Consider the following 24883-nt stretch of genomic DNA (forward strand, 5'->3'; position numbering starts at 1 on the left):
TCATTCTCATAAGCAGCGTATATGAGTTTGTTCTCATCTAAAGAGTTCAAGTTGCTCTACATCCTTACGGCACTTGGCATAAGTCTTTGAAATTGTAGGCATTTTAATATGTGGCCCATAATAGTTTATCGTTCTAGTCTGCATTTCCCTAATTACTAAGGGTTTTGAGTATCTGTACAGAGGCTGGTTTACCATTGAGATATCTTCTTTGGCTCCCCCTTCCTGTGCAGTTGCTTGGAAACTCTCCAGGTGGTAAACTCTCATTTGTTTCCTTTCTCTTGGGGATTACTGTCCTTCATTGCCTGGTTTCTAGAATCTTAAAAATCATTGTTTTCTAGATTTTGTCTAGTTTTTGGTTGTTTCAGGTGGGAGAGTAAATCCAGTTACTGTTACTCCATCTTGGCTGGAAATGGAAGTCCCATCCTTTTACTTAAATTTTTTTATACACATAAAATTTACAATTTTAACTATTTTCATTGTACATTAAGTACTTGTTTTGCTTTTAACATACCTATATAATTACATTTTAAATAGGTTTATTATAGAGAGCACACAGTTTGTCTTTTTAAAAAAAGCCAGTCTGTTAATACCTCTCTTTTAATTGGCATATTTAGACTGGTTACATTTAATATTATTGATATAATTTAAGACTACAGTTTATCATTTGTTTTCTGTGAGTTCCCTCTATTATTTATTTCCCCTTCTGTTCTCCGTTCCTGATTTCTTTTGGGTTATTTGAATATGTTTTAGTGTTCCATTTTAATTTACCTTTTGGATTTTTGAATGTGTCTCTTTGTATTTTTTTAGTGTTTTCTCTCAGGATTACTATATATTTATACATACAGCACACCTTCCCAATCTATTAGAATTAATGCTTTCTCTCTTCAAGTGACATGTAGAAACTTCACAACCATAAAAGTCCCTTTATCTTCCCCCTTATGTAATAGTTGCCATGTGAATTTCATTTGTATAATTTGAAAGCCCCACCAGATGATGCTATAACGACAGTCAAACATATTCTAAAGAACTTAAAAGACTACTACTTTTAGTCTATTATATTTACCTAGATAACCATTTCTGTTGTATTTTCTTCATTCTTGAAGTTCCAAGTTTCCCTCTGGTATTTCTCTTCTTCCTAACTTCCTTTAGCATTTCTTTAGGAACAGTTATGCTGGCAATGAATTCTCTTATTTCCTTCATCTGAGAATGTCTTTATATCACCATTATTTCAAAACAATTTTTTTTCCCTAGATATAGATTTCTGGATGATGGCTCTCTTGAAGCATTTTAAAGATGTTGTTCCACTGTCTTTTGGTCTCCATGATTTCTGATGATAAGTTTGGTCATTTGAATCATTATTTCCCTATAAGTAATGCATCATTTTTTCTCTGGCTACTTTTAAGGTGTTTTTTCTTTTCTTTTCTTTCTTTCTTTTTTTTTGGCCTTTGGTTTTCAACAGTTTGATTATAATGTATCTGGGCATGGTTTTCTTTGAGTATATCCTTTTTGGTGTTTGCTGAGATTCTTAGATCTGTAGATTTATGCCTTTTACCAAATTTGGGAAATTTTTAGCCATTATTTCTTTAAACAATTTTTCTCCTTTCTTCCTAGGTCTTCAATAACATGAATGTTAGGCTTTTTGATGCTGTTCCACAGTTCACTGGGGCTCTGTTTATTATTTTTTCCAATCTTTTATTTCTCTGCTGTTCAGATTAGCTAATTTCGATTGCCCTATATTCAAATTCACTGATTTTCTGTCATCGACATTCTGCCAATGAGCCTGTCAGTGGATTTTTTATGTCAGATATTGATTGTATTTTACAGTTCTAAAATTTCAATTCAGTTATATTTCTTTATTTTTAAATTTTTGCTGGATCCGTCTGCCCTCCTGAGGGAGAGGGAGGGCAGGGCCCTGGTTATATTTTTGTTTTGTTTTATGTCTCTGCTGAGAGCTCCTATCTTTCTATTCACTTAAAAAGAGTTTGACCAGGCGCTGTGGCTCCCGCCTGTAATCCCAGCAGTTTGGGAGGCCCAGGCAGGTGGATCACCTGATGTCAGGAGTTTGAGACCAGCCTGACCAATATGATGAAACCCTGCCTCTACTAAAACAATACAAAAATTAGCCAGGCGTGGTGGTGGGCACCTGTAATCCCAGCTGCTCAGGAGGCTGAGGCAGGAGAATCACTTGAGCCTGGGAGGCAGAAGTTACAGTGAGCTGAGATCACGCCATTGTATTCCAGCCTGGGCAACAAAGGCAAAACTCTGTCTCAAAAAAAAAAAAAAAAAAGGATTCACCTTTGCTTCATGGATAATGGTGATGATAACTGCTTTAAAGTCTTTGATATTTCCAACACGTGAGTGACTTGGGAATGGCAAGAACTGATTGTCTTTTCCCTTGGGAATTAATCAGATTTTCCTGGCTCTTCATATATTGAGTAATTTTGGATTGCATCCTAGACAGTTTAAATATTATATCTCTGGACAATGTTTTGTTTTTGTTTTAGCAGACAAATCAGTTACATAAAGGTCAGAGGCTTTGTCTTGCTTTCCATGGATGATGATTCTAATGTCAGTGTCAATTTTCAAAGCCTTTTCTATGCCGTTTGAGTCTGCCCTTGCATGTGCTACGTAGGGGTTAGTTTGGGACTTGGTAGTGGTTTTTGTTGTAGTTCATTTTTCAAAGGATGCTGTAAACCAAAAGCATCCGAGACAAGTCTCAGTTTAGGAGTTTATTTTTCTAAGGTTAAGGACATGCTTGTGACACAGCCTCAGGAAGTCCTAATGACATGTGCCCAAGGTGGTCGGCCTACAACTTGGTTTTATACATTTTAGGGAGTCATAAGATGTCAATCAATACATGTAAGATGTACCTTGGTGTGGTCTGGAAGGGCGGGACAACTGGAAGTGGGGGCATCCATGTCATAGGCAGATTCAAAGATTTTCTGACTGGCAATTGGTTGAGTTATTATCTAACGACTTGGAATCAATAGAAAGGAGTGTCTGGGTTATAAGGGGTTGCAGAGACCAAGGGTTTATGATGCAGATGGAGGCCCCAGGTAGCAGGCTTTAGAGAAAATAGATTGTATGTGTTTCTTATCAGACTTAAAGAGTCTGTTCTATCAGTCTTAAGTTCTGTGTTGATATTAATAGTAATGAGGCATGTCTGACTCCCACTTTCTATCATGGCCTGAACTAGTTTTATGGGTTAACTCTGGAGTGCCCTTGGCCAAGAGGAGGGGTCCATTCAGGTGGTTGGGGGCTTAGAATTTTATTTTTGATTTATAATGTGCAGCTAAGGCATGAGCCTGAGACATGTGTTTGTTATACACAGAATTAGAGGATTCCTTTTTACTTATTTTCTGAACTTTCCTCATTCTTCCACTCCTAGAGATTATGTTCTTGGTTCCTATGGCCAGAAATATGGATTTGTCTCAGAGTTTTAGACCACCACACTTCCATGCAGTTCCATGTGACTAGAGCTGCCTTCAGGGCAAAGGGGCAAAAGAAATGAGAAAAAATTACTTCTTTCAGACTACAGGGGTCCTGTCCGTTTGTACATTTCCTCTAGCTAGGGAGATGATTTTTCAGGTGCCCATAGCACCACCACTGTGACAATGTGGTTCTGTGACTGGGCCTGGCCTTGGGGTAGGGCTAAGAGAAAAAAGAGAAAGAAAGAAGAAGAAGGATGCTGTCCATACTCTCTAGCATGAGGAAGTGTCTTTTTCTGATCCTCTGATCCAAAATAAGGACTTTCTTTTGGATTATTTACTGTTCATACTTGTGCAGTTCTGCATTTTAGGCTGTATTTGACTTTGACTTGGAAACTGGAACTGATAATTCTTCACACTTGACTTTCTTCCCCAATCTGTGTGCTATTGCTACTTTTTCTTCTTCTTCTTCTTCTTTTTTTTTTTTTTTTTTTTGAGATGGAGTTTTGCTCTTGTTGCCAAGGCTCAGTGCAATGGCACGATCTTGGCTCACTGCAACCTCCACCTCCCGGGTTCAAGTGATTCTCCTGCCTCAGCCTCGCGAGTAGCTGGGATTACAGGCGCATGCCACCATGGTCGGCTAATTTTGTATTTTTAGTAGAGACAGGGTTTCTCCATGTTGGTCAGGCTGGTCTCGAACTCCCAACCTCAGGTAATCCACCCGCCTCTGCCTCCCAAAGTGCTAGGATTACAGGCGTAAGCCACCGTGCCCGGCCGCTATTGTTTACTTTTCAGAGTCTAGTTGATTTTGTATCCTGTCCAGAGTTTTCCATTGTAATCACTGGGAAAGATTGTCTATAGTGTACTTACTTCATCTTGCCAGCACTGGATTCAATGGTAAAGACATTTAAAAGATGATCTTTTCTGTTTGCCCACATAATCACCATTGTGAGACTTTCATTTCCACCTGCTGCTCTGAGCTTCCACCTGGGACCTTCCTTTGTCATTCTGGCAGTGTGAGTCTGCTGGTAATAAATGACCTCAGCTTTTATGTATTGGAAAATGTCTTTATTTCACCTTCCTTAAAAAGGTGAAGGTATAATTTATGTACAGTGAAATGGAGAAATCTTAAATGTGAAGTTAAACGAATTTTGACAAATGTATATACCTCAAATCCACACCTCATCAAGACATAGAACCTTCATATCATCCCAGAAAGTCCCTTTGTGTCCCTTTCCAATCAATCTCAACTCCCAGAGGCAACCACTGTTCGAGATTTTTTTTTTTTTTGAGATGGAGTTTAGCTTTTGTTGCCCAGGCTGGAGTGCAATGGTGCGATCTCGGCTCACCACAACCTCTGCCTCCCAGGTTCAAGCCATTCTCCTGCCTCAGCCTCCCGAGTAGCTGGGATTACAGGCATGCACCACCATGCCTGGCCAATTTAGTATTTTTAGTAGAGACGGGGTTTCTCCATGTTGGTCAGGCTGGTCTCCAACTCCAGACCTCAGGTGATCTGCCCACTCAGCCTCCGAAAGTGCTGGGATTACAGGCGTGAGCCACCACGCCTGGTCCATTGTTCATGATTTCTATCAGGATACTTTTGCATTTTTAAAAAAAACAAGGTTTTGCTCTGTCACCTAGGCTGGAGTGCAGTGGCTTGATCCTGGCTCACTGCAGCTTCGACCTCCCAGGCTCAAGTGATCCTCCTACCTCAGGCTCCCAAGTAGCTGGGACCACAGGTGCACACCACCACACTCGGCTAATTTTTTTTTTTTGAGACAGAGTTTCGCTCTTGTTGCCCAGGCTGGAATGCAACGGCACGATCTTGGCTCACTGCAACCTCCGCCTGCCAGGTACAAGTGATTCTCCTGTCTCAGCCTCCCAAGTAGCTCGGATTACAGGCATGTGCCACCATGCCCAGCTAAATTTTTTGTATTTAGTAGAGATGGGGTTTTACCATGTTAGTCAGGCTGGTTGTGAACTCCTGACCTCAGGTGGCCCACCCACCTCAGCCTCCCAAAGTGCTGGGATTACAGGCGTGTGCCACCACACCCATCCTCGGCTAATTTTTTTAAAAAAATTTTTTGTAGAGACAGTGTTTTCATATGTTGCCCAGGCTGGTCTCAAACTCCTGGGTTCAAGAGATCCTTGGCCTCTCAAAGTGCTGGGATTATAGGCATGAGCCACCACAACAAATGTGCATGTTTTAAATTTGATATAAATAGAATTACACAATATGTTCTGTTTTGCATTTGGCTTTTTTTGCTCAATATAATGTCATGGATAAGATTCACCCATGTCATTGCATGTATCATTAGTTCTTGGCTATTTATTGCCCAGTGGTATTTTATTTTATGAACATACCGCAATTTGTGTATCCATTATCCTATTTATAGATATTTCACTTGTTCCCAATGTTTGACTATTATGAGTATATGCTATGAGCATTCCTGTACAAGTCTTTTTGTGAATATGTTTTCATTTCTCTTACGTAAATACCTAAGAGTGAAATTGCTGAGCCAGAGAGTAGGTGTAGGTATATGGTTCATTTTAAAAGAAATAGCCAAATGAATTTCCAAATTGGTTGTATTATCAAAAATATATGAGAGTTTCATTTGCTCTACATCCTTGCCAACATTTGATATTCTCCTTTTCTTTTTTTTTTTTTTTTAATTTTGGCCATCATGATGGTGGCTTAAATTTTGTCTTTCCCTGATAACTAATGATGTTGAGCAAATTTCATGTGTTTGGAAGCCACCTGAATATCTTCTTTTATGAAGTATTGGTTTAAGCCTTTTGTCCATTTTTATTAGTTTGTTCTTGATTATTGAGTTGTAAGAGTTCTTATATTCTGAGTAGGAGTCCTTTGCCAGATATAGGTATTGTGAATATTCTTTCCTCAGATTGTACCTTAAGTGCTGTCTTTTGATAAGCAGAAGTTTTAATTTGGACAAAGTCTAATTTGTCAAATTTTTTTTGAGACAGGGTCTCACTCTGTCATCCAAGCTGGAGCACAGTTGTGCAAACATGGCTCATTGCAGCCTTGACCCCTGGGCTCAAGTGATCCTCCCACTTCAACCTTCCTGAGTAGCTGGGACTACAAGCGCACGCCACCATGCCTGGCTAATTTAAAAAAATTTTTTTGTAGAGACAAGGTCTCAACATGTTTGAGTCTGGGCTGGTCTCAAACTCCTGGGCTCAGGCAATCCTCTCGCCTTGGCCTCCCAAAGTGCTGGGATTACAGGCATGAGCTACCACGCCTGGCAAATTTATCAATATTTCATACTTAGTGTTTTCTGTTTGCTAAGAAAACATTTTTTGTCGACTCTTGGGCACAAAATAATTCTCATAGGATTTCTTCTATAAGTTTTATAGTTTTAGGTTTCCTTTAGGCTATGATCCATCTTGAATTATTATTTGTGTCTATGGTGTTAGATAAGGATCAAGATTCTTTTATTTTAAATTGAAAAATGCATTTCCTTCTGCATTGAATTATGTTGGTACATTAAACAAATCAATAGGCCATGTAAGTGTAAGTCTTTTTCTGGCTTTTCTATTCCATTTCATTGATCTGTTTGTCTCTTCTTACACCATGCTGTCTTGATTACTGTAACTTTATAGTGAGTCTTCAAATGAGATAGCATAAATCCTTCAACTTTGTTCTTTTTTTGTTTTTGAGATAGCCTCACTCTGTCCATCTCACTGCAACTTTTTTTTTTTTTCTTTGAGACGGAGTCTCGCTCTGTTGCCCAGGCTGGAGTGCAGTGGCGCAATCTCGGCTCACTGCAAGCTCCGCCTCCCGGGTTCACGCCATTCTCCTGTCTCAGCCTCTCTGAGTAGCTGGGACTACAGGCGCCCGCCACCACACCCGGCTAATTTTTTTGTATTTTTAGTAGAGACGGGGTTTCACCGTGGTCTCGATCTCCTGACCTCGTGATCTGCCCGCCTTGGCCTCCCAAATTGCTGGGATTACAAGCGTGAGCCACCGCGCCCGGCCCCTCACTGCAACTTTTACCTCCCAGGTTCAAGCAATTCTCCTGCCTCAGCCCCCTGAGTAGCTGGGATTACAGGCACACACCACCATGCCTAGTTAATTTTTTGTATTTTCAGTAGAGACGGGGTTTCACTGTGTTGCCCAGGCTGATCTCCAACTCCTGGCCTCAAGTGATCCGCGTGCCTCAGCCTCCAAAGTGTTGGGATTACAGGCGTGAGCCACTGCGTCCGGCTAACTTTGTTCTTCTATATCAAGAATTCCCCAATCGTCCATTAATTATGAAAATACAGTTGATTGGCTGGACGCAGTGTCACGCCTGTAATCCCAGCACCTTGGGAGGCTGAGCTGGGCAGATCACTTGAGGTCAGGAATTTGAGACCAGCCTGGCCAACATGGTGAAACCCTGTCTCCACTAAAAATACAAAAATTAGCTGGGCACAGTGGTGCGTGCCTGTAATCCCAGCTACTTGGGAGGCTGAGGCAGGAGAATCGCTTGAATATGGAAGGCAGAGGTTGCAGTGAGCCAAGATCATGCCATTGCACCCTGCACTGCAGCCTGGATGACAGAGTGAGACTGCATCTCAAAATAAATAAATAAATAAATAAAATAAAATGCAGTTGATTTTTATATATTACCCTTGTATCTTGAAAATTTTTTGATGACTTTTATTTTTTAAACAGCTTTACTGGGACATAATTCATATACAATACAGTTCACCTGTGTAATATGTACAATTCAGTGGTTTTAAGTATATTTATAGACATATGCCACCATCACCATGAATATCTAGCAAGCTTGCTGAATTGCTTTATCAGCTCTAGTAGGATTTTTGGGTACATTTTTTGGGACATTTTAATGCAAATAATCATGCTGTCTGTGAATAACACAGTTTTCTTTCTTTTTTTTTTTTTTTGAGACGGAGTCTCGCTCTGTCGCCCAGGCTGGAGTGCAGTGGCGCAATCTCGGCTCACTGCAAGCTCCGCCTTCCGGGTTCACGCCATTCTCCTGCCTCAGCCTCTCGAGTAGCTGAGACTACAGGCGCCCGCTGCCGCGCCCGGCTAATTTTTTGTATTTTTAGTAGAGACGGAGTTTCACCGTGTTAGCCAGGTTGGTCTCGATCTCCTGACCTCGTGATCCTCCCGCCTCGGCCTCCCAAAGTGCTGGGATTACAGGCGTGAGCCACCGCGCCCGGCCTAGTTTTCTTTCTTTAAACAGAATTTTAAGGCCATTTAAGGGCTTTATTGCACTGGCTAGGACTTTTAGTGTATTGTTAAGTCAAAATGATAAGAGCAGAACTTTTAGTTTTATTTCTACATCTTTATTTTTGAGGACATTTTCTCTGGGTATAGAATTTTACGTTGGCTTATTTTTCTCTTCCCATTTCTTTAGCGCTCTACAATGTCTTTCCATTTTTTTTCTGGCTTCTTTTTGTTTCTGATGACAGTCATCTATACTATTTATTTTTCTTCCCCTAAATGTAATGTGACCTTTTCCTCTGGTTTCTTTTTTTTTTTTCCCCTGAGATGGAGTCTCGCTCTGTTGCCCAGGCTGGAGTGCAGTGGCGAGATCTCAGCTCACTGAAAGCTCCGCCTCCCAGGTTCACACCATTCTCCTGCCTCAGCCTCCCAAGTAGCTGGGACTACAGGCACCTGCCACCATGCCCGGCTAATTTTTTTGTATTTTCAGTAGAGACAGAGTTTCACAGTGTTTGCCAGGATGGTTTCGATCTCCTGACCTCATGATCTGCCCACCTCGGCCTCCCAAAGTGCTGGGATTACAGGCGTGAGCCACTGCACCCCGCAGTTTGTTTTTGAGTCAGAGTCTCACTCTGTCACCCAGGCTGGAGTGCAGTGGCACGATCTTGGCTCACTGCAACCTCTGTCTCCTGGGTTCAAGCGATTTTCGTGCCTCAGCCTCCCAAGTAGCTGGGATTACAGGCATGCACCACCACACGGGGCTAATTTTTGTATTTTTAGTAGAGATGGGGTTTCGCCATGTTGGCCAGGCTGGTCTTGAACTCCGGGCCTCAAGCAGTCCACCTGCCACAGCCTCCCAAAGTGCTGGGATTACAGGTGTGAGCCACCACACCTGGCCATCTCTGGTTTCTTTTTTTTTTTTTTTGAGATGGAGTCTTACTGTGTCATCCAGGATGGAGCGCAGTGGCGCGATCTCAGCTCACTGCAACCTCCGCCTTCCAGGTTCAAGCGATTCTCCTGCCTCAGCCTCTGAGTAGCTGGGATTACAGTCGCATGCCACCACACCAGTTAATTTTTGTATTTTTAGTAGAGATGGGGTTTCACCATGTTGGCCAGGCTGGTCTCGAACTCCTGACCTCAAGTGATCTGCCCATGTCAGTCTCCCAAAGTGCTGGGATTACAGGCGTGAACCACCTGGTTTTTAGAATCAATTTTCTTTTCCCTTGATTTTTATCAATTTCACTATTGTACCTATATGTAGTTTTCTTTGTATTTATCATGTTCGTATAATTTTTTCACCTGCCTTTGAGTTTGATAATCCTTTCTTTTGTTACTCTCTCTAGTGAACTATTCATTTTGGGTATTGTATTTTTCAGTTTTAGAATTTCAGAACTGGGCATGGTGGCACATGCCTGTAGTCCCTACTACTCAGGAGGCTGATGCAGGAGTATTTCTTGAGCTCAGGAGTTTGAGACCAAGGTGGATGATATAACAAGACCCTGTCTCTTAAATAGAAAAAAAAATTGCATTTCTTGTATTCTGTTTTTTAGAGTTTCCATTTGTCTGCCCAAATTCTCCATCTTTTTGTCCATTTTTTTCTACCTTTACCTGTGAATTATTTTTCTATTATATGTCTATTTATATAATCTTTGTTGTTTCAAAGTCTTTGCTAATTCTAACATATGAATCATCTGTGAGTCTGCTTCTATTGCTTTTTTCCCTTTTGATTACAGGTCACATTTTTCTGCTTCTTCATGTGTCTCATTTTTAAAATTGTATGCAAACACTAGATAAAAGCAGTAGAGACTAGGGTGGGCCATTTTTCAACTAATCAGGAGTTCAGTTAGTTTGGGGCTGTTTTGACACTTTAGTTGGTCTGCATCCCCCTCAGTTTCAAATGTCTTGAGGCTGGGATCAGACTCCTTTCTCCAGCAAAAGTGTGGAATATTAGCACTGTGAGACTTGAGAGCTCTCTCTGCTGTCCAGGCCAGCCCCTGGCTCCCTGTGCTGCTGTGGATCCAGCAGAAGTCCCACGGGAGGGAATGGTAGCAGCAGAGGACTCACTCTGTGTGTGTGTGGGGGGGGGGGGGGAATGGTGGCAGCAGAGGACTCTGTGTGTGTGTGTGTGTGTGTGTGTGTGTGTGTGGCTTTTCCAGATTCCAAGTTGTCTTGCAGCTTGCATACAGCCATTGAAAGTTCAGCTGGTTTCTCCCCATCACAGCATTTCACTGCATATGGCAGGCTTACTCCTGCGGGTCCCTGTGTCCAGAGATTTGGTACATATCCACAGGCATGAAAGCAGCCACTAACCTCTGTGCAACTAGAGAGGGACAGAGCCACTTTAGAATTCAGTTTTAGATGCTCCATACCTACTGCTATGTGATGTTTTAAGTTTGTCAGGTGTTTTCTTATTGTGCAGTTGTTGTGGGAGTATTTTGTGACCCTCTGCATCCTAACTGGAGGTGGAGCCGTCTGACATTCCCATGCAGTGGCATTTCTTCCTCCTTTCTGGCTACTCTGGAGGGAAGCCCTTCCATGCCCAGACCTGCCTTTATACTGTCTCATTTCCTCTCTTGATGTTGCCAGGGCTTTTTATTCTTCACAGGATGTGAGTTACCCCATATATTCTGATCAGTAATTAGATTTTTGATTTAATTTTTCTACCTTTTTTTTTTTTTTTAAAGACTGGGTCTCGCTCTGTCACCCAGGTTGGAGTGCAATGGTGCGATCATGGCTCACTGCAGCCATGACCTTCCTAGGCTCAGGTGATTTTCCCACCTCTGTCTCCCAAGTAGCTGGGACTGCAGATGCACACCACCATGCCTGGCTGATTTTTGTATTTTTTGTAGATACAGGATTTCGTTATGTGGCCCAGGCTGGTCTCAAACTCCTGGGTGCAAGTGATCCACCTGCCTTGGCCTCCCAAAGTGCTGGGATTACAGGTGTGAGCCACCACACCTGGACTTTTTTGTCTTCTTCTCTCTCAAAAAGCTGATGCCCACTACTTAGGTCGTGAGGAGTTTGGGGTTTATTCTTCCAGCTAATGAAGCACAAGTCTTTCATGAGTATGTGTGTGTGTGTGTCAGTGGGGAGGTGTGGGGAGTGTTGGGAGTTGGGGGAAGTAAAAAACTGACTAGTGTTACAACAAAGGCCTGTATCCTATTATCCTCAAATGAACACATATCACACCTTCTCTGTCACACCCTCTATTAGTCCATTTTCAGGCTGCTGATAAAGACATACCCAAGACTGGACAATTTACAAAAGAAAGAAGTTTAACTGGACTTACAGTTCCACATGGTTGGGAAAGCCTCACAATCATGGCAGAAGGCAAGGAGGAGCAAGCCATGTCTTACATGGATAGCAGCAGGCAAAGAGAGCTTGTGTAGGCACACCCCCAATTTTTTTTTTTTTTTTGAGACGAAGTTTTGCTCTTGTTGCCCAAGCTGGAGTGCAATGGTGTGATCTTGGCACGCTGTAACCTCTGCCTCCCAGGTTCAAGCGATTCTCCTGTCTCAGCTTCCTGAGTAGTGGGATTACAGGCACGAGCCACCATGCCCAGCTAATTTTTTGTATTTTTAGTAGAAACAAGGTTTCACCATGTTAGCCAGGCTGGTCTTGAACTCCTGACCTCAGGTGATCTGCCCGCCTCGGCCTCCCAAAGTGCTGGGATTACAGGTGTAAGCCACCACGCCCAGCCCAAACTCCCATTTTTAAAAACCATCAGATCTTGTGAGACTCACTCACTATCACAAGAAAAGCACAGGAAAGATCTGCTTCCATAATTCAATCACCTCCCACCAGGTTCCTCCCACGACATGTGGGAATTGTGGGAGTTATAATTCAAGATGAGATTTGGGTGGGGACACAGAGCCAAACCATATCATTCCACCCCTGGCCCCTCCCAAATCTCATGTTCTCACATTTCAAAACAAATCATGCCTTCCCAACAGTCCCCCGAAGTCTCAACTCATTTCAGCATTAACTCAAAAGTCCACAGTCCAAAGTCTCATCCGAGACAAGGCAAGTCCCTTCTGCCTATGAGCCTGTAAAATCAAAAGCGAGTTAGTTACTTCCTAGATATAATGAGGGTACAGGCATTGGGTAAATACAGCCATTCTAAATGGGACAAATTGGCCAAAACAAAGAGGCTACTGGCCCCATGCAAGTCCAAAATCTAGTGGGGCAGTCAAATCTTAAAGCTTCAAAATGATCTACTTTGACTCCATGTCTGATATCCAGGTCATGCTGATGCAAGAGGTAGGTTCCCATGGTTTTGGGCAGCTCCACCCATGTGGCTTTGCAGGGTACAGCCTCCCTCCCAGCTGCTTTCATGGGCTGGTGTTCAGTGTCTGTGGCTTTTCCAGGTGAACAGTGCAAGCTGGATCTACCATTCCGGGGTCTGGAGGACAGTAGACCTCTTCTCACAGCTCCACTAGGTGGTTCCCCAATAGGGACTCTGTGTGGGGCTCTGTCCTTACATTTCCCTTCCACACTGCCCTAGAAGAGATTCTCTGTGGGAGCCCAGCCCCTGCAGCAAACTTCTGCCTGGGCATCCAGGCATTTCCATACATCCTCTGAAATTTAGGCGGAAGTTCCCAAACTCCAATTCTTGACTTCTGTGCACTCACAGGCTCAACACCATGTGGAAGCTGCCACGGCTTGGGGCTTGGCCCTCTGAAGCCACAGCCTGAGTTGTACATTGGCCCCTTTCAGCCATGGCTGGAGTGGCTGGGACACAGGCCACCAAGTCCCTAGGCTGCACACAGCATGGGGACTCCGGGCCAAACCCATGAAACCATTTTCTCCTGGGCCTCTGGGCTTGCGATGGGGGGCTGCTGTGAAGGCCTCTGACATGTCCTAGAGACATATTCCCCATTGTCTTGGGGATTAACATTTGGCCCCTCATTACTTATGCAAATTTCTGAAGTCAGCTTGAATTTCTTCTTAGAAAATGGTGTTTTCTTTTCTATCACATTGTCAGGCTGAAAATTTTTTGAACTTTTATGCTCTGCTTCCCTTATAAAACTGAATGCTCTTAACAGCACCCAAGTCACATCTTGAATGCTTTGCTGCTTAGAAATTTATTTTGCAAGATACCCTAAGTCACTTCTCTCGAGTTCAAAGTTCCACAAATCTCTACAGCAGGGGTAAAATGTTGCCAGTCTCTTTTTGGCAACATAAGAGTCACCTTTGGTCTAGTTCCCAAGAAGCTCCTCATCTCCATATGAGACCACCTCAGCCAGGGCCTTATTGTCCATATCACTATCAGGCTTTTTCAACAAATCTCTAGGAAGTTCCAAACTTTCCCACATTTTCCTATCTTCTTCTGAGCCCTCCAAACTGTTCCAAGCTCTGCCTGTTACCCAGTTCCAAAGTTGCTTCCATATTTTTGGGTATTTTTTCAGGAACACCCCACTCTACTGGTACCAATTTACTGTATTAGTCCATTTTCAGCTGCTGAAAAGACATACTGAAGACTGGGCAATTTACAAAAGAAAGAGGTTTAATTGGACTTACAGTTCCACATGGCTGAGGAGGCCTCACAATCATGGTGGAAGGCAAGGAGGAGCAAATCACGTCTTACATGGATGGCAGCAGGCAAAGAGAGAGCTTGTGCAGGCAAACTGCCTTTTTTTTTTTTTTTTTGAGATGGAGTCTTGCTCTGTCACCCAGGCTGGAGTGCAGTGGCACGATCTCAGCTCACTGCAAGCTCTGCCTCCAGGGTTCACGCCATTCTCCTGCCTCAGCCTCCCCAGTAACTGGGACTACAGGTGTCCACCACCACACCCGGCTAATTTTTTGTATTTTTAGTAGAGACAGGGTTTCACCATATTAGCCAGGATGATCTTGATCTCCTGACCTCATGATCCTCCCACCTTGGCCTCCCAAAGTGCTAGGATTACAGGCATGAGCCACTGCACCCAGCCCAAACTCCCATTTTTAAAACCATCAAATCTCTTGAGACTCATTCACTATCATGAGAACAGCACGGGAAAGACCTGCCCCCATAATTCAATCACCTCCCACCAGGTTCCTCCCACAACACATGGGAATTGTGGGAGTTAAAATTCAAGATGAGATTTGGGTGGGGACACAGAGCCAAACTATATCACACCCACAACTTCCCACATCTTTCAATGTATTCCCATATTCCCCACCCCCTCATCCCATTAACTTCACATCCCAGCCTCAAATGGCCCCCTCCTCTTCCCTACATTCCCCCTACAGATCCACATTGGCTTCTCCCATACTCACCCTATACATTTCAAGTGAACTCCTCAGTGACCCCAGGGCCTGTGCCTCTCATGGCCTTACCCTCTCCAGCTGGGTCTTCAGAGGCCGAGATCAGGCAGAAAGGGGCCGTGCTTGTGCAGTGGCCACCCCCATCCATCTGATTGTGGCTTTGAGACCCCAGGGACAGAGGCAGACAGGAGAGCACTTGAACCCATTTGAGCCTCAGATGGAGTCCAGGCTGGTCCTCAGGCCCTCATGGGGTTCCTTGGGGACTGTGTTAGGCATGAGTCAGCAATTTAACTCTCCTCTCCAAAGGTAATCATTGGTAATAGTTTGGTATATATACTTTTTCTTCTTTATATTCATTTACAACATATAATGTGTATCATATAATAACTTCTGGCATAAGTTATTCAATTTTATGTGTATAATTATGTTCCTAGTTTTGTTTACATAGTGGGATCAAAAGGAACTTTAGTTTTTTACTTATAAATACATCTTTATATTTTTCCTCATTAGTAATATAGATCAAATTCATTATTTTTAATAGTTATGTATTTTATAGTATGAATGAATTATGCATCATTAAATTAATCCCCTATTGATTATTTAAGTTGGCTATTTAAGTTTTTTCCTTTCTTTTTTTTTTTTGAGATGGCATCTTGCTCTCTTGCCCAGCCTGGAGTGCAGTGGCATGATCCTGGCTCACTGCAAACTCCACCTCCTGGGTTCAAGCGATTCTCCTGTCTCAGCCTCCTGAGTAGCTGGGATTACAGGTGACAGCCACCACACCCAGCTAATTTTTGTAATTTTAGTAGGGACAAGGTTTCGCCATATTGGCCAGGCTGGTCTCGAACTCCTGACCTCAGTTGATCTGCCTGCCTCGGCCTCCCAAAGTGCTGGGATTACAGGCCTGAACCACTGCACCTGGCCAAGTTTTTTCAATTAAATGTTATTAGAAATGACTGGCTTTTTATAAACCTTTACAGCAATGGGCCAGTATTTCTGGCATCTTGCCTTTGAAGTCAGGGCTTTGGCCATTTCTGGCAGAAAAGAATGGGCAGTGCTTTTGTCTTTCCCTTGGAGGGGGCTCACTTGTTAGGAGCCATCTGGTGCCTGAGTCACAGGTGCCCTTATGACATCACAGGCCTTTCTTCCTCCACACTTCCTGCCTATGCTATGGCTGGATGAACACAGATATGAGGGGATTTGAACTGTCTACAATCAATCCATATGTGACCAATGGTAAGAGAAAGCCAGACACACCAGGCTTGTTAGGGATGTCCCCATAGATCTCTCAGGGTGAAGGGACCCCCTGACACCGAAGACTCTAAGAAGCCCTGGAAGCTGGGGATGTGTGCCATATTGAATGGAGAGGGAGGGACAGCAGCCTCACACTTGCCTTTCCCCTAACGCTGATTGCAGGAGGAGAAGCAGCCCAAAAAAATGAAGGAACCCTCAAAAGAAGATGAGCCTCAGCAGAAGGAGACGCCGACCCATTTGTCCTTAGGAGCAGAGTCGAAGGCAGAGGTAGGAGGAGCCCTGACTTGGATGTCATTGATCCCATGTCCTAGTGCTTGTGGCTAGTGTCTTTTGCATGGTGCTGTTATAAGTAAAGTTTCAGTGCCGCAAAAGAAATAGCGCTCGAATATAAAATTTTCTTTTTAATTCTCAGCAAGGCAATGTACTTCTATAGAAGGGTGCGCCCTTACAGATGGAGCAATGGTGAGTGCACACTTGGACAAGGAAGGGGAAGGGGTTCTTATCCCTGATGCCCGTGGCCCCTGCTGCTGTGTCATTCCCCTATTGGCTAGGGTTAGACCGCACAGGCTAAACTAATTCTGATTGGCTAAGTGAATGGCTTGGTGGGAAAAATGGTTATGGCAGAGCAGGAAATCGGAATGGGTCAGGGTGGAGACTGAGCAGGTAATGGGAATGAGTCAGGGTGGAGCAGGTAATCAGAATGAGTCAGGGTGGAACAGGTAATTGAAAAAGGTTGCTTTACAAGGAAGTTAAGTTTAAAAGTAGAAGGCAAAGAATTGAACATATTGACATACTGATTCTTTGAAGAGAAATTTAGAACTCATACCTAACAACTCCTCCTCTTGCATTTCCTTACAGCTCTTTCTCTTTAAACTTCTTTAACATGTCTTGGCTTAGATGTTCTGCTTGATTTTCCAAAAGAAGAAGCTTCTCTGGATAAGGTGGAGGATAGTTAAGGGAGGTTTTAGTAAGTGCTGTTTTTATGAGCCTCTCTGCACCAACCCATGGATGCATGGCGTGACACAGCACCCAACAAGAATAAATACACCCATTGCGGCTGCCAGGGAAGTGAGAATTGAAGCTATAATTCTTTTCCATTTACTGAACCACTTTTCTAGCCATCCTGTAAAGGGGTCATTTACCCCTGAGTTGTTGGCTAACTCATTAGACAGAGCAGTCAGACCTCGCAATGCCTTTGTTATACTTCCATCAGGGGCAGTGTTGTTTGGGATGAAAGTACAACATTGAGTTTTAATCATGACTCAAACTCCTCCTCTTTCTGCTATTATCGTGTCTAAGGCTATCCTATTTTCCCAAGCCATCTGGCTGGTAGCCCCTAATTGCTCAGCTACTCCTTTAACACCATCTCTAGTGTAGTTAATAAATCGCTGTTGGTTGTAGCAGATGTAGTTTATTCAATCTACATTTTTATTAATTGTCTCTCAACAAAATATTGACTCAAATCCTGCAGCTATTTGATTTCAGGCTTTAAATTGATCTGGTATTCCCTGTTGGACTCCAATTGCATTTAAATAGACGTGAGAGTCAAAAGACCCATAAGGGGCTTCTCTTACTTTACAATGTCTTATTTTTCCTTCCTCTGGTTGATGAAATGCCAAGGTGAAAGGGATAGCCAATTGGACTAAAACACAAGTGCCACTTCAGTTATTCAGCAGAGTGTCCAGTAAAGGTCCACCACAATACCACCACACATCCCCTCGGGGATGAACAAGGGCTGACTGATTGATAAGCTCTTGAAAATTCTTAAGCTCACTGCATCCCTTCAGGTCTCCAAGGAATGCTAAGTTTCCTCCCTGTCGTGAGAGACACGAAGTGAACTTAGTATTGGGAGATGGAAGCTGGAGGACCCTCAGGGGCCGACCCGCAGGGTGCCGGACTTCAGAATATAGCAGAGAGAGAGAGAGCATGGCATGACTTGTTACTCCAGGCTGTAGAATCCTGGAAAAGAGCTACCATGCAGCCCACACCCAGTCAACTGGAGGACCACCCTAGTGGAAAGGGGACAATCTGGGCCTCTGGCCTGCTGGGGGCACAAGCATAACATTTGCTTTTGTTTAATGTGCTGACGGAATATTTGATCCATTCCAACCAGGCATTTGCATCTTGGTATCCTGTGTTAATTGCCAAAGTTTGTTTTAAGTCTTTCGCTTCTACAATAGCTATCTTGGTCTTGTTGTTAGATGGAGGAGGAGCAATTGTTCCATGTGAGAGGTTTTGGAAGAAGGCTTAGAGGAAGGTGCAGGCGGCCGGGGTTCAAAGAAATGCATTTCAAAGAATCCAACAGAGTCTGTCCCTGAAACCTCAGCCCCCATACCATAATACTGGCTTAAAGAAGGGAACTGGCTTAGAAAAGGGAAAGAACTTTGAGGATTCAAGATAATAACCTGTATAGGATTGCACTGGTTTAGCTGACAGTTAGTGGGAGGCACGGGCTGTCCCTCTAGTACAATGAATGTATGGTTTTAGGAAATTACAAAAACCGGTTCGGGCAGTCCATCCTTGCTCTTTAGTGGTCCACAGAATGCTGGACCAACTATGGTATAAAAACTCTACATTGCGGGGCAAGACTCCTGGTTGACACTGGGGTCTTTATCAAAATCTCCCTGGATTAAATGGTCCCAATTCACTAATGCCCAGTCTGAGGAGAGTCAGGAGGGACAGAGGTACTTTTCTGAAGTAGAGAGCTGTCTTTGACTTGGCAAGTCCCCACAGGGTCTAACAAGGCAAGCATCAAATGCAATAGTTTGAAGTGAAATTGACTTGGTTATGTAATAACTAGATGGTCAGCAATAGAGCGAGGAAAGAAGAAAGAATAATAGAATAGATGAAAGACAGTTAAATTCTTCTTAGCTTTAGTCTGGTAGGGTTTTCCCCTGGGACTACGGCCCACGACTCTGGAGGGGGCGGCGCTTTCTTGACTCAGGTGTGATGAGTCCATCCCCTTTCCGCTGTACAACAGCAGTCTCGGTGGTTAGCAGCACAGGATAGGGGCCTTCCCAGGCTGGCTGCAGTTTTCCTGCTTTCCACCCTTTGATGAGAATGTGATCTTTAGGCTGGTGCTGGTTTACCAGAAATTCTAGGGGTGGTACCTGTGCTAAAAGACTTTTAGTTTTGAGGGAAAGGAAAGTATATGATTTCTAAGAAATTGACCATTTGTTTTAAACGTGGGAACATCAGCAGTGGACTTTATAGTCCTTGGTGCCTTCTTACTGAGAAATTTCCTTTAGCACCTATTTTTATTAGTTTTTAGACCAAAGAAAGCCAAGCACCATTTTATATTTGACAAGCTTCCTGTATGATTTTTATACCAGATAAGCTAAATTTCACCTTTACATTAAGTGTGTTATTAATGTTAAACTTAATTTTAATAAAACCTTGTAGATATATTTATCCAATTTTTGATGTCTGACCATAAGGTAAGAATTTTATAGACTCTTTTTAACCTTTTATAATTTTTGTTAAAGAGCAGGTTAGTGCTTTAAGAAAAACCTGTTGTGCTTTTATTTTAATGTCTAGTTCACAGAAAAACTGGATGGTACCCCTTTAACTTTAGCCAATATGTTTACATGCAGAACTTCCTTTACAATTAACGTTTCAAAACTTGCTTAAACCTTTAAAATAAATTTTTTTTAACCTTTTTAATGTAGGTAAAAATCCACATTCTTATGCCTCCTTATGATCCTTTTACCAAAGGTATATTTTACTTTCCTTACACACCTTGCACAGAAACTGTTTCTTCAATAGTTTTACATTCAGGAGGCCTAATTACTTTTAAATTATACAACACTTCCTGCATAAATTCCCTTTTAAAACTATTTTTTCATGACTTTCACAGATAATTCTTCGACATGCCTCAATTTTCTGACTTGTTGCAAACACCCCTTTCTTTAAACAACCAGTTAATTTATTTTAGGACAAGAATTTACCATATAACATTCCTTTTTACATAAATTCTCCCCCCACCCCTTTTTTTTTTCTCGAAGATGATAACCATTCTTTTCCCAATTCTTTTCCAATGTGAACTTCCTTCATGCCTGTGGACTAGACTGTTTTAAGGCCACAAGATTAGAAGTTAGGATAATACATGTTACAATGTTAACTTTTCGCAAACTTTACTTTTGTTGAAAACCTTGTAAGTTCAGGATTTCAATTATTCTTTGCTATTAATAAGACCTCGTTCAGTCCATATTAACTTAGAATTGGTATAGATGGCTCCTTCCCAATTCTGTAAGTACTTTAAGGCTTGACTGAGTGCAAACAGCTTGCAGGTTTGAGCAATTTTCCTAACTCTGCTTCTACAAGAGTTTTCTTATCACTTGCTGAATACCCATTGTGTCTTTTTCCCTCAATCACCTGGGCGGAACCATCTATCATCCTGTCCTGAAGGGAGTTCCTCGTAGGTCTGGTCTAGATCCCCTGTTAGGAAACCTGGGTTAAGGGAATTTTCAGTGGTTAATGTTAAATCATCTTTTTCTAATAGAATAGCCTCATACTTTAAGGTTCTTGAGTCAGTAAGCTACCTTTTTGCCTTTTTTGTTTTTTTTTTTTTTTTGACTTAGGATAGTTCTGACCTGAGGTGTGCTCACAAGGAGGTTTCCTCTAAAACTTATTTTTCTACTTTCTTCTGTTAGCAAAGCAGTTGCCGCTACAGATTGAATGCATTTGGGCCACCCGCAGGTTACTGGATTAAGGATTTTTGATTACGAAGGCTATGGGTTGTCAGTGGCCTCAGTGCTTTCGGGCTATGCCCTTGTTTACACTGACAACAAGGTGGTATTGGAGTGTTATAGGGTCCTGGAGTAGACCTTCAATTATTAATTATAGGTTTTAAATTTACCCTGGCTTTTAAAGGAAGAGGATACACTATTTTCTCTTTACTACTTCCATCTCTCTCTCTCTGACTCCCTCTTTGTCTGTCTCTTTCTCTCTCTCTTTGACTGTGTTTCTCTCTGACTTCCTCTCCCAGTTTCTCTTTCCTCTTTGCTGGTCTTTCCCTGCTTTTGCCAGCCGCTTATACTGCTGTTCTCCCCTCTCCTTCCCCTTCCCCTAGGGGAGGGACCGTTGGGAGTGGAGCTACTCTTTCTTCCCCTGAGAAGAAAGGAAATTGGTGTTCTGAATATTTTTCTTACTACTGGAGGTTTGTGCGAGGTTCAACCCCCTGAAATTTGCGGAAGGCTCGACCCCTCAAAGCAGGGACCTCTCGCCTTGCCTGCCCCGGAAGGCTCAACCCCTCAAATCCTGGGGCGTCTCGCCTTAGTGTTGGCGTGCTGGTATAAATCCCATGGCAGGATCCGCCCTAAGCCACAAGAGGTAGCTACAGAACTGCAGAGAGGACCCACTCACTCCGTCCATCAGTAGGACTCGTCACCGTCCACACGAACAAGACTGCAAGTAGGGTTGTTTGTGATCATTCACGCACACACATTTAGCCCTCCAGAATTTGACCACCAAGGAAGTACTTTATTGGCTCCCACAGTTTCTCCTTCCTTGGTCTGTGCACAGAGTTGTTGCCGCAGTGTGTGAGGATCCTTTAAGCTAAGTTACTGGCCAGTTTCTTTCCGCGTTGCTGAGAGCTCACGTTATTCCTCGCACTGGGTGGGTCCTGATTTTTCACCCCTGAGGCTGCCACAAGGGGGTGGGGCATGCCTCCTCACGACGGAGAACCAGAGACCGCCCCTGGAGGGGAATGTAATCACAGGTGAGCCCCCAAATTGTTATAAGTAAAGCTTCGGTGCTGCAAAAGAAACAGCGCTCGAATATAAAATTTTAATTCTTAGCAAGGCAACGTACTTCTATAGAAGGGTGCACCCTTTCAGATGGAGCAACGGTGAGTGCACACTTGGACAAGGGAGGGGAAGGGGTTCTTATCCCTGATGCCCGTGGCCCCTGCTGCTGTGTCGTTCCCCTATTGTCTAGGGTTACACCGCACAGGCTGAACTAATTCTGATCGGCTAATTTAAAGAGAGTGATGGGGTGAGTGGTTCTGTGGGAAAAATGGTTATGGCAGAGCAGGAAATCGGAATGAGTCAGGGTGGAGACTGAGCAGGTAATGGGAATGAGTCAGGGTGGAGCAGGTAATTGAAAAAGCTTGCTTTATGAGGAAGTTAAATTTAAAAGTAGAAGGCAAAGAATTGAACATACTGACATATTGATTCTTTGAAGAGAAATTTAGAACTCTAACAGTGCTGGGCTAAGAAGAGAAATAAACTCAATCTTGTCCGTTCTCTTTCCCCATTTCCTTTTCAGGCTAAAACTCCAGTTCTGGTTGAGACACAGACAGTGGACAATGCCAATGAGGAATTAGAAAAAGTATGACCTCCCAAACCACACAGGGCTGGGGCTGGGGATGTGGGGGCTGTGCTTGTGGAATGGAATCACCATGATGTGGGAAGCTGGGCTCAGTTAGAAGTATGTGTGTGTGTGTGTGCACGTATGTGTGTGTGTGCGTGCGTGTTTGAGCTTGTGCATGTATGTGTGCTTGTGAATTAAGATTTAAAATGTGAAAGTTAAGAAAAATGATGATAGGGAAGAGATGTAAGAGTTTGAACTTTGGGGTGGAGGAACTTTTAATACTATGACATATTGACGAAAAGAGAAAAGAGTTGAACTCTGCAAAATATTTGAAGGATTTATTCTGAGCCAAATATGAGTGACCATGGTCCATGACACAGCCCTCAGGAAGTCCTGAGAACATGTGCCCAAGGTAGTCCAGGCACAGCTTGGTTTCATACAAATTAGAGAGGTATGGGACATCAATCAAATACATTTAAGAAATACATTGATTTGGTCCAGAAAGGTGGGACAACTCATAGTGGTGGCTGGGGGGAGGGCAGTGTTTCCAGGCTATAGGTGAATTTAAACATCTTTTGACTGACAATTGGTTGAGTTTGTCTAAAGACCTGAGATTCATAGAAAGGGAACATTTGGGTTAAGATAAAAGATTGTGGAGACCAAAGTTCTTTTGAAGTCTTGTAGTGTCTCCCCTTAGAGACAACAGATGACAAATGTTTCCTATTCAGATCTTAGTTAATCTCTTTAGGATTGGGAGGGTCTGGAAGAAAAAGATCTAGCTATGTTAATAGAGATTCAGATGCAAATTTTCCTCCAGGAAGAACAGCTTTGCAGGGCCATTTCAAAATATGGCAAAGAAACATGTTTTGGGATAAAATATTTTTCTTCCTTGTCTGGTAATGTTATGCCAGGGTCAGGTTTGAAAATAAGTCACAATATATAGGGTTAAATAAAACCCATCTGATGAGAAGTTATGATTTGTGGGGCATGACTCCCCAGGCCCCTTAGATAGGAATTTGGGCAAGATAGAAGAAATCAGGGTTTAGTCTTCAGACATGACAGAGGGAGAGAACAGGCTGTGGCTATGAACTGTTATCAGGGATGAGAGGGCAGGGCCGGCAAAGGATGTGACTTCTCCAGCAGGTGGAAGGGGTCTGAAAGAAAGGGTCAGGCCTGAGTGGAACATGGTAACCCTCTGACCCTATATCACAGCGTTCTTGCTGGTCAACAAGGTCCATGGAAAACTGGGTGAGGTAGCTAGGGCTGGTGTGCCCCAAGATGGGGAGGACACTGAGACCCAGGGGCAAGGTGATGTGCTTGTGGCTATCAACCAGAGGATGGCAGAGGCAGGACATCTACCTGATCTTCTGGTTCCAGCCAGTGCGCTGCCCAGTGCTCCTGAATTCCAGAAAAAGAGACAGTTGCTGATAGGGAATCAGGGCTTTTCCTGGCACACCCCAGGGCTGAAGCCAGTGGGGAGCATTCTCTGAAGGTCCCTCTTTTTTCTTGAAAGCCCCCAGAAAACCAAAAGAAGCTCTCTGGCAAAGATATGGTAGCCACCAAGATCCAGGCCTGGTGGCGAGGCACCCTGGTGCGTCGGGCACTGTTGCACGCAGCCCTCAGTGCCTGCATCATTCAGTGCTGGTGGCGGCTGATACTGTCCAAGATTCTGAAGAAGAGGCGGCGGGCAGCGCTAGAGGCCTTCTCCCGGGAGGAGTGGGCAGCAGTCACACTGCAGTCCCAGGCCCGCATGTGGCGCATCCGCAGGCGCTATTGCCAGGTGCTCAATGCTGTTCGCATTATCCAGGCCTACTGGAGGTGCCGCTCCTGTGCTTCCCGGGGGTTCATCAAGGGCCAGTACAGAGTCACAGCCAACCAGCTGCATCTCCAGCTGGAGATCATGCTGGACTCAGGGCCTTGCATTGTGACAGAGTGTATTCCCTTCTCAATAAAGGAATGAAGTGGTCTTTTCCAGATAGTCTCTGACAAGCTTCAGGTCAGAGCAATGGATGGCAGATATTTAGCATTTCATATACCAGCTCTGAGGAATGGGCAGGGCTTGTCTGAGGCCTCATGTGGAGCAGGACTCTGAGCCTCTTTTCCAGACTGAGCAGAGACTGTGATTGATTAGCAATGTCTGCCGTAGGAAGGAAAGTTGGGGGTACAGACCCGTCAATTGGCCAACTCCATGGAGCATCATTCATATTTACATCATTCTGTGTACATAGTGCACCCTCCCTAGGACTGGGTATAATGGAAGCCTGGCAGGTGGTGGTCATGGCAATGGCAGCACATTCTCCAGGAATTCACCCATCTGGGTCTGGTTGCTCAGGGCTTGTTCCCCAACCCCTAGGACTGAGAGGAGCCCCCCAACCCCAAGCCCTGTGATCTTGTCTCCTTGCTGCACTGGGGGCTATGTCCTTATACTTGGCTTCTAAGAATCTGAGACTCA

At 43.6% G+C, this 24883-nt stretch overlaps 3 protein-coding genes across 9 annotated transcripts in view; 2 read left to right on the top strand and 1 right to left on the bottom strand.

Annotated features, from left to right (window-relative positions):
- PARP3 (poly(ADP-ribose) polymerase family member 3) overlaps window positions 1-14940 on the bottom strand; it is a 44701-nt gene extending 29761 nt beyond the window's left edge. Inside the window, exon 1 of the mRNA XM_058443110.1 lies at window positions 14878-14940. Coding sequence (XP_058299093.1) covers window positions 14878-14886 — 9 coding nt within the window. The 5' untranslated portion in view covers window positions 14887-14940. The remainder of the gene's footprint in view (window positions 1-14877) is intronic.
- A 1037-nt stretch (window positions 14941-15977) lies between these two features.
- Window positions 15978-24405, top strand: IQCF1 (IQ motif containing F1). The gene is made up of 4 exons (XM_032159112.2): window positions 15978-16101; window positions 16282-16386; window positions 22387-22449; window positions 23945-24405. Exons 1-4 carry the CDS (start codon window positions 16099-16101, stop codon window positions 24389-24391), a joined length of 618 nt encoding a protein of 205 aa, XP_032015003.1. The 5' UTR covers window positions 15978-16098; the 3' UTR covers window positions 24392-24405.
- Window positions 16090-24883, top strand: part of IQCF6 (IQ motif containing F6) — a 126067-nt gene continuing 117273 nt past the window's right edge. For 4 of the 7 annotated variants that reach the window (XM_058441875.1, XM_058441877.1, XM_058441878.1 and 1 more), the window contains exons 1-4: window positions 16090-16101; window positions 16282-16386; window positions 16532-16581; window positions 22387-22449. The gene's annotated coding sequence lies outside the window, so the exon portion shown is untranslated. Of the gene's footprint in view, window positions 16102-16281; window positions 16387-16531; window positions 16582-22386; window positions 22450-24883 lie in introns of those variants that run through there. The other 3 variants (XM_058441876.1, XM_058441880.1, XM_058441881.1) reach the window with 3 other exon arrangements.

Source organism: Hylobates moloch, unplaced genomic scaffold (assembly GCF_009828535.3).
Source record: "Hylobates moloch isolate HMO894 unplaced genomic scaffold, HMol_V3 SCAFFOLD_8, whole genome shotgun sequence".
Lineage (NCBI taxonomy): Eukaryota > Metazoa > Chordata > Mammalia > Primates > Hylobatidae > Hylobates > Hylobates moloch.

Bases quoted from the DNA above. Each gene is read 5' to 3' on its own strand.
- IQCF1 (XM_032159112.2), top strand. The intron at 16,387-22,386 runs GTAGGAGGAGCC...TTTCCTTTTCAG, and splicing joins GAGCAGAGTCGAAGGCAGAG to GCTAAAACTCCAGTTCTGGT. The intron at 22,450-23,944 runs GTATGACCTCCC...TTTTCTTGAAAG, and splicing joins CCAATGAGGAATTAGAAAAA to CCCCCAGAAAACCAAAAGAA.